At 55.4% G+C, this 9,509-nt stretch overlaps 1 protein-coding gene across 1 annotated transcript; it reads right to left on the bottom strand.

Moving 5' to 3' along the window:
* Window positions 1–540, bottom strand: NANOS2 (nanos C2HC-type zinc finger 2). The gene has a single exon (XM_024204357.1). The coding sequence runs from the start codon at window positions 538–540 to the stop codon at window positions 1–3; it is 540 nt and encodes a 179-aa protein (XP_024060125.1).
* Window positions 541–9,509: the final 8,969 nt, after the last annotated feature.

The raw sequence follows: 9,509 nt of genomic DNA, 5'->3' as shown, positions 1-9,509 counted from the left end.
TCACCGTCTCACTACGAAGCCAGCCGAGTTGCGCCCGCCTTTGCAGTAGAGGGACTGCTTCTCTTGATTGCGCGGGCAGTATTTCAGCGTGTGGGCCCCGTCGCCCGTGGCACCGCACACCGGGCAGATGTATTTACGCAGGATGGGGCACAGCACGGTACCATCCGCTTGCTTCAGCAAGTGGGAGGAGTAGACCCTCTTGGATTCCCCATTGTGCCTGCAGAAGTTGCATATGAATCTGCCGGGCGTCTGAGGGGTGGCCGCCCCATTCTGCCCACTTTGAGGACAGCTGCTGCCGTTGTTCCTGTTCCACCCCGATGACTTCGGGCTCGAGGCGTCCCCCGGAGACACTTGAAGGGGGGTCCCTGGCAGGCAGGGATCTGCCGTCTCACAGGTTAGGAGGCTCCTGGACCCCCTTCTGTGCTCCTCAATGATTTCGCCAAGAACCTTTGACAGGTTGAAGTAGTCCCGCCACATGTTGAAGTCATGCGCGATCGTGACGGGCGGTGAAGGTGGCCCGGAAAGCCAGACGGGAAGCATGGTGCTCGTCAGAGAAGCCCCCTCCTCTGCAAAAAAAACTCCTCGACCCCTGCTCCTTTAATAGGCTTGGCCTGCAGTAGGCAGCATTGCGAACAGGCTGCACTGTGCCCATCCAGTGCAAGGAGGTGGAGTCTGAGATTTAAAGGGCCGGAAATCAAAACAGAAAAGCATCCCCCGTCGGAGATTAATGAGCTAAATGCACCTCTACCCCGATATAACGCGACCCGATATAACACGAGTTCGGATATAACGCGGTAAAGCAGCGCTCCGGGGGGGCAGGGCTGCGCACTCCGGCGGATCAAAGCAAGTTCGATATAACGTGGTTTCACCTATAAGGCGGTAAGATTTTTTGGCTCCCGAGGACAGCGTTATATCGGGGTAGAGGTGTATCAAGGTTCAGTTATAGCAAATCTACCGGGCATCAGACGCACCCCTCTTCTAGAAAACTGAATTCCATTTTCCCCTCCCTTCTGCTCCAGAAACTCATGTCCTAGTCGGGAGTAGCATATCCTCTATGAACGTATCTAGTTCTTTATTGAACCCTGTTATAGTCTTGGCCTTCACAACATCCTTTGGCAAAGAGTTCCACAGGTTGACTGTGTGTTGTGTGAAGAAATACTTCCTTTTGTTTGTTTTAAACCTGCTGCCTATTAATTTCATTGTGTGACCCCTAGTTCTTGTGTTATGAGAAGGAGTAAATAACACTTCCTTATTTACTTTCTCTGCACCAGTCTTGATTTTGTAGACCTCTGTCATATCCCCCCTTAATCGTCTCTTTTCCAAACTGAAAAGTTCCAATCTTATTAATCTCTTTTCATACGGAATCTGTTCCATACCCCTCATCATTTTTGTTGCCCTTTTCTGAACCTTTTCCAACTCCAATATATCTTTTTTTGAGATGGGGCGACCAGATCTACATGCAGTATTCAAGATGTGGGCGTACCACGGATTTATATAGAGGCAATATGATATTTTCCTCTCTTATTATTAGGGCCCTACCAAATTCATGGTCCATTTTGGTCAATTTCATGGTCATAGGATTTTAAAAATTGTAAATTTCATGATTTCAGCTACTTAAATCTGAAATGTCGTGGTGTTGTCATTGTAGGGGTCTAGACACAAAATGGAGTCGTGTGGGGGTCACAAGGTTATTGTGGGGGGGGTTGCGATACTGCTACCCTTACTTCTGCGCTGCTGCTGGCGACGGCGGTGCCTTCAGAGCTGGGCAGCTGGAGAGCGGCGGCTGCCGGCCGGGAGCCCAGTTCTGAAGGCAGAGCCGCTGCCAGCAGCAGCACAGAAGTAAGCATGGCATGGTATGGTATTGCCACCCTTACGTCTGCGCTGCTGCTGGCAGGGTACTGCCTTCAGAGCTGGGTACCTGGCCAACAGCCGCTGCTCTCCAGCCGCCCAATTCAGAAGGCAGCAGCGCAGAAGTAAGGGTGGCAATATTATGACCCCTCCTAAAATAACCTTGCAACCCCCCTGCAACTCCCTTTTGGGTCAAGACCCCGAATTTGAGAAACTCTGGTCTCGCTCGTGACATCTGTTTAGTATAGGGTAAAAGCACACAACGGTCCAGATTTCACGGGGGGAGACCAGATTTCATGGACCGTGAAACGTTTTTCATGGCCGTGAATTTGGTAGGGCCTTACTTATTATCGATCCCTTTCTTAATAATTCCCAACATTCTGTTCACTTTTTTGACCGCCGCTGCACATTGAGTGGATGTTTTCAGAGAACTATCCACAATGACTCCAAGATCTCTTTCTTGAGTGGTGACAGCTAATTTAGACTCCATCATTTTGTATGTAGAGTTGGGATTATGTTTTCCAACGCGCTTTACTTTGCATTTATCAACATTGAATTTCATCTGCCATTTTGTTGCCCAGTCACCCAGTTTGGTGAGATCCCTTTGTATCTCTTTGCAGTCTGCCTGGGACTTAACTATTGTGAAAAGTTTTGTATCATCTGCAAATTTTGCCACTTCCCTGTTTCTCAATTGATTTTGGAATAGACTGTGCAGACAGGAAGTTATTCCGGAACGCCTGCGTTATCCTGGAATTGCTATCGAGTGAAAGAGTTATTCCAGAATAACTCCAAATCAGGGAAATATGCTGGAATAAAGTGAGTTTGTTTTGGAATAGACCGTGGGGAGGAGAGGTATTATGGAATACCTGAGTTATACCAGAATTCCCCATGTAGACAATGCCTAAGAAAAGACAGGGAAATTAAATCCAAAAAAGCTCCAGCACGAATGCAGGTTGAAACATCAAGCAATCAATATTAGGAAATTTGAGCCGTTAAATGTAGCCAGCTCTCATGATGTGTTGTCTTGTTTTCCTTAGTCAAGCGAAACAGTCCTGATCAGCTCATTAAAGTGCTAACGTTGCCAAGGAAAACCGGAATAGAAAAAAAAAAAACACTTTTGCAGACTCACAGCGAGGCCCAGTTAGCTCTGTGGAGCCACCTCACATTTTGGAAAAGTCCAGTTTGGGGCTCAAGCCTGCAAACCCACATGTCTGCAAGCATTGACTTCAAAGCAAAGTGCGGCAGTTGGGCCTTTGATTGTTTGGCATTTCAACCCTCCCATTCAAGTAAGGGGAGGTGTCTTGCCTGGTTGCTGCCCTCCCAGTGCTCCCTCTGCTCTACCCCGGCCTCATCCTGGTCTGGTCTATTTCCAGGGTCAGTTCTTTGGGTCAGAGACCTTTTGTGACCCTCTGCAGATCAAGTGCAATGGGGCCCCCGTCTGGGTGGGGCCTTAGGCACGACCCTAACAAGCATGATTAATCATAACCTGCTTTCGGGGCATTGTTTTGGGGCCTCTGATGTTTGTCTGTTTATGTGTCTCTCCCACCTGCCCCGGTGCCACTCTGTCTGGAACAAGTTGGAAGTTTGTATCTTTCCCTGGCACTTCCCCTCCCTGGATGCTCTAGGGAGGTAAGTTACAGTCCCCTGACTGCTGAGTGAAACTGACCAGAGCAGTTGTTCTCAACCTTTCCAGACTCCCGTACCCCTTTCAGGCATCTGATTTGTCTGGTGTACCCAGGGGCTGCTCTATGTTTTTTGCCGCCCCAAGCACGGCAGTCAAGCGGCCTTCGGCGGCGTTTCTGCGGGTGATCTGCCGGTCCCGCGCCTTCAGCATACCCAAATTGCCACGGAAGCCACGGGACCAGTGGACCTCCCGCAGGCATGCCACCGAAGGATGCCTGACTGCCGCCCTGACGGCGACCGGCATGCCGCCCTCTGCGGCTTGCTGCCCCAGGCATGCGCTTGGTGCGCTGGTGCCTGGAGCCGCCCCCGGGCTTACCCCCAAGTTTCAGCTCACATAAAAACGACTTGCTTACAGAAGCAGACCTCAAAATACCAAAGCATCCCAGCGCGCTATAACTGACCCGGTGCTTCCTTTCTCATTGCTCTCTTCATGTGTCATTATATAACGCCTGCATCTGTCATTTTCACTCCATGCAGCTGAAGAAGTGAGGTTTTTTTACCCACGAAAGCTTATGCCCAAATAAATCTGTTAGTCTTTAAGGTGCCAACGGACTCCTTGTTGTTTTTGTGGCTACAGACTAACACGGCTACCCCCTGATACTTGTGTCCGTATGACAGTTTAGTTTGCACTGACTTCGCTAGTGCAGTTTATGTAGCCTGCCTGTTGTAAAACCAGGCAAATCTCTAGAGGAGTTGATGTGCCCCCTGGAAGGCCTCTGCGTACCCCCTGGTGGAGAAGCACTGGACCAGAGTCAGGACATAGCAAAGGAGACGCAGACAGTTCGGGGCTGGAGGTGAATGGAGACAGCAGCTGTGCTGAGTGAGCAAGGACTGCCATACCTGCTCCGTCTGGGCGGGTGGGGTGAAGCTCAACGTGTAAACAAGCCGGACAAAATGCCCCCTGTGACGAAGTGGGAGTTTTCTGTAATATGTTTATGAGGCCGATGCGTGCCTCAGTTTCCCCTGTACTTCCCATGGTTACCCAGTGGAGGGCAAAGGGCTAAGTCTGCTCTTGGAGGGCAGTGCAGGACACGAGGCGAGGAGCGGGCACACTGACGGGGTTCCTCCACGAGATGGCTTAAAAGCCGAGGCCTAGCACAGATCCCGTGGAGCCGTGACACACACAAACCCCCCAGTCACTTGATCTGTGACCGTGAGGCTGGGTCAGGGCCAGTGAAAACGCAGGCGTGGGGGTGTCTCGCGGTTGGATTCTCCCCTGCAGATCCACCGGGAATTGCCCTGGTGCGGGGGGATAGCGCTGTCCACAGGGGTCTGCTGCAGAAGTGCATTCGCAGCTCTTCCTCCCCCAGCCCAGTGTGGGGATCCCTGGAGAGTAGCCCCGGACACCTGGGTTCTGCGATTTGCAAGTGACCAGCCATCTGCATCCCCTTGAGAGCCAGGAAGAGCAGCTAAACAGGGTCATCTCACCCCCGCCCCCATCGGGCTTTCACGAGGGGCCTGATCCTCCCACTCAGGGCACCCCTGTCCTTGGCCTCCCTGCCACGGGCAGCTGGAGGGTCCCTCATTTCAGGGAGGGGCCCAGTGGGGAGTTCTAACCCCAGGAGATTGCTTGAGGAGCCGTGGAGGGACTACCCCCTCCCCAGACCCGGCTGGTCTGGATGCACATGGGATCCAAGGCTTGTGTCCGATTACAGGGGACTGGCACCTGTGCACTGGGGGAGCCTGAGCCAGGGCTGGGCCGTGCTGGGGGCAGCGTTGCAGCGAGCGAAGCTGTTTAAAGGTGTCTGTGAGGGACTGAGGCTCGGAGAGAGCAAGCAGAGGGCGGATCCTGCAGCAGGGCCGGCTTTATGAACTGCGAGGCCCGATTCAAATACCCGGTGGCGGTCCGGGGCTTCGGCAGCACTTCGGCGGCGGGGGATCCGCTCCGAGTCTTCTGTGGCACCGAAGGACCCCTCGCCGCCGAAATGCCGCCGAAGACCTGGAGCAGGACCCCCCCACACACACACACCGCCTAAATGCCGCCTATATGTAGACCCCGTCATCAGCATGGGCGCATGTCCTCTGGAATGGTGGATGAAGCATGAAGGGACATATGAATCTTTAGCGCATCTGACACATAAATATCTTGCAACGCCAGCTACAACAGTGCCATGAGAACAGCTGTAAACATTGTAAACAAGAAGTGGGTAGGATTATCTCCCATAAACGTAACAATCTTGTTTGTCTGAGCGATTGGCTGAACAAGAAGTAGGACTAAGTGGACTTGTAGGGTCTAAAGTTTGACACTGTTTTATTTTTGAATGCAGTTATTTTATGTACATAATTCCACCTTTGTAAGTTCAACTGTCATGATAAAGAGATTGCACTAGAGTACTTGTGTGAGGTGAATTGAAAAATACTATTTCTTTTGTTTTTTTTACAGTGCAAATATTTAATCAAAAATAATATCAAGTGAGCACTGTACACTTTGTATTCTCTGTTGTAATTGAAATCAATACATTTGAAAATGTAGAAAACGTCCACAAATATTTGAATAAATGGTATTCTATTGTTTAACAGCTGGCGCGGAGGGAGGGGGGATGGAACCCTGGAGCTCCCAGCCACCCGGCATCTGCCCAGGGTCTTCCCATATGATTGTATCATGGATTTTTTTAGTAAAACTCACAGACAGGTCAAAGTTTCCCTGAATTTTGTTTATTGCCCGTGACCTGTCCGTGACTTTTACTAAAAATATACGTGACCAAATCTTAACCTTAAGTGGTTGTTGAAAGGGGATGGGCTGCGGAGTTGCCTTGTGGTTGGGGTTTGGGGTGGTAACGCTAGTGTCAATCCGGAGCGACTCCACTGTGGGGATGGGACCACATTCCGATCTGAGCCCATCGGTGTCAGTCCAGAGTGATTCCAGATTTATGCCAACATTGCTGAGAGCAGGATTTGGCCCTGGTGCGGGAGGGTTGGGGGACAGGAAAAGGGGTGGCTGAGACCCAGGAGGAGGGTAGGAAATCCCTGGGGAACCCGTAAGGCTATCTCCCTGCTCACCCCCACGCTGCTATGTGCCTCACCCCCGTGCTGGGGGGCGGGGCCTGTGCTGAGGGTGCCAGTGAGGGGGGCAGCTAATGTCCAGTCGGGAGCTGGACCGAGAACTCACAAACTCGTTTCACCCACAGGCTACCCCCCCGGCCACCCCGACGGGCGCGGAAGCCTCCGAGCCGGACACAGGCACTCGATGGTGAGCCAGCCGGGGATCCGATTTAACCCCCCAGCGCCGGTGGGCTCGGGGGGGGGGGGGGGGGCGCAAGGAGGGGGCCATGTGCTCCAGTCCCTCTCGGTGAGAGGCATATGCAGTGGCGGATTTCGAGTTAGTGGGGCCCTGTGCGCAGCTTCATTTTTGGGGGCCCCCCCCTCAGGACCCAGCCAAGAAAAAGACCATTCTCTCTTATCTCCTTCCCTCCGTGTTTTTCATTCTTTTTTACCTCCTCCTCCTCCTATATTATAAGTAATGGGAAGTAAATGAAAATAAAGTGAGGTACCTTGATGGGGGCGGGGGGTTGGGTGCGGGAGGGGGGAGGGGGCGGGCTCTGGGAGGAAGTTTGGGTGCGGGGTGCGGGCTCTGGACTGGGGCAGGGGGGGGGGGGGGGGGGAGGGGGGCAGCGCTTACCTCGGGCAGCGCGGCTCCCAAAACGACCGGCACACATACCCCTCTGGCAGCGGCTCCGAGGCGGGGGGGCAGGGGGTCTCCATGCGCTGCTGCCCGCAGGCGTCGCCCCTGCAGCTCCCATTGGCCGCAGTTCCCGGCCAATGGGAGCTGCGGAGTCGGGGTGGGGGCAGCGTGTGGAGACACACACCCTCCCCCCCCAGAGGCCGCAGGGACATGCCGGACGCTTCCGGAATCGGCGCAGCACGGCGGGAGGGAGGCAGCACGCGCAGGGAGTCGCCTTGGCCCTGCTGCTGGCACATCTCTGCACGCCCCTTGTGGGGAGGGGGGCAGCGGGTCTCCGTGCGCTGCCCGGGGCGGGGGCAGTGCAGAGAGCCACCTCCCCCCCGCCAGGGGCACACAGAGACATGCCAGCGGCTGGCCGCTTTCGGGAGCAGGGTGGGGCCACCAGCCACGACATGCAGGCAGCCTGCCTGAGCCCTGCCATGCTGCCGGCTGGGACTCAGGGGCAGGTTGTCAGATGAGATTTGTCCTGCATTTTGGGGGGGCCCTGTCCTTGGGGGCCCCGTGCCACCGCACGGTTTGTTTCATGGTAAATCCGCTCCTGAGCGTATGGCCCCCCTGCCCTGTCTCACTTCCTTGAGGTGGGGGCATGGCTAATGCAGACCAGGGCGTCCTATTGGCCTAGAGTGACCAGACAGCAAGTGTAAAAAATCAGGACGGGGATGGGGGGTAATAGGAGCCTATAGAAGAAAAAGACCCAAAAATCGGGACTGTCCCTATAAAATCGGGACATCTGGTCACCCTATATTGGCCAGAGGAGTCCAGAGGAGGGACACGGGTGTTGGCTCAGCAGCCCTGGCCCTCCTCAGCTCCAGTCATCAAAGGTTCCCTGGCACTTGCTGAACGGCCTGAACGTGGGCACTGCTTGGCCGCCCCCGCCTCACCCCAGAGATGGCTGCATTTCCAGTGGGTAAAGCCAGAGTTCTGCTCCCGTTTCTGCTGGGGTGACCTGGGCTGACGCCGTTGCGCGGAATGAGCCCCCTTTGCTGTGCCTGTATTCTCGGCCTCGGCTGGTGACAGTTAGCGTGGCCTTGGGGCTGCTCTAATTCATGCTCCTGGGTGGGGGGGCGGGCAGTGAATAGCCACAGGGCAGTGTGCTCCAGCCATGCCCTGATTCATTCTCCTAGGGGAGAGGCAGGGCCGGGGATGCCGAATGAGCTGAGACGAGATATTTGAGTTAGAACTGGCTGGACTCAGCGCCCATGAAGGACCGGCCCCCGGAAGATCCAGTGGAAAAGCCCAGGACGGGGAGGGCCGTTAATGCATAAGGACCGGAAAGCCCCAGCAGCCTGAATGGGTGAACCCAGCCACAGGTGCCAACTTTCCTTGGCGCCAGTGGGTGCTCGCGCCCCCCCCCGCCCCTGGCCCCACCCTCTCCCTGTCCCTATTGGACCGCTCCCCAAATCCCCGCCCCGGCCCCGCCTCTTCCCCGAGCACGCCGCATTCCTCCTCCTCCCCCTCCCTCCCACCGCTTGCTGCGCGAAACAGCTGTTTCGCGGCGCAAGAGCTGGGAAGGAGGGGGGAGAAGCAGGACTCGGCGACGTGCTCAGGGGAGGAGGCGGAGGCAGAGGTGAGCTGGGGTGGGGGGTGGAGTGGGGAGCTGCCGGTGGGTGCAGAGCACCCACCAATTTTTCCCTGTGGGTGCTCCAGCCCCGGAGCACCCACAGGGTCGGCGCCTATGAGCGGGGCTGGAGACCACTGACCAACAGAGCTACGCCTGGGTACATTTTAAGCGTAAACCAGCCCCATTAGAGACCAGGGCACAGAGCAGCCCCTGTAAATCCATGCCTGGACAATTCTCCAGGAGCCCTTTCTGCCCCGTTGATGCTGCCAGAGGGGTCTGAGAAGCAGCCCCAGGGCGCCCCGTAACCAGCCGCCCCACAATGCACGTCACAACCCTTGGCAGATGGGAGGGGAGTTTATTCCGGGTCTGGGCGGTGGAACAGGGCGGGGCTGCCGCTGGCTTTGTCCATCGCGGAGGGGGGTGGCTCCCGGCTCCCTCAGCAGGCGGCTCGCCCCTCACGTGCGGAAAGGCTCTATATTCTCTTCTCTGCAGAGAGACATGGGGGGGCATAGGGAGAAGGGGACAAAGGTCAGGAGTTGGCCGGAGACATCCCCTGCAGCCCCCCCCCCCCCAACCTGTGCCTGTTCTGCTGCAGCAGCCAGTGGGGCTCGTAGGCTAGTAAAGTACGTCCCATTCACAGGGTGTGATTCAGGATCCAAAAGGGACAGTAGGGGGCGCTCTCCCCTCACGGTCAGTGCCAGCACCAATGGCCCAGTGTGGCACCAGGGGGCGCTG

Source organism: Terrapene carolina, unplaced genomic scaffold (genome assembly GCF_002925995.2).
Source record: "Terrapene carolina triunguis isolate 2854851 unplaced genomic scaffold, T_m_triunguis-2.0 Scaffold469, whole genome shotgun sequence".
Taxonomy (NCBI): domain Eukaryota; kingdom Metazoa; phylum Chordata; order Testudines; family Emydidae; genus Terrapene; species Terrapene triunguis.
Note: the sequence above shows the minus strand (reverse complement) of the source record. Positions and strands in the feature narration are given on the sequence as shown.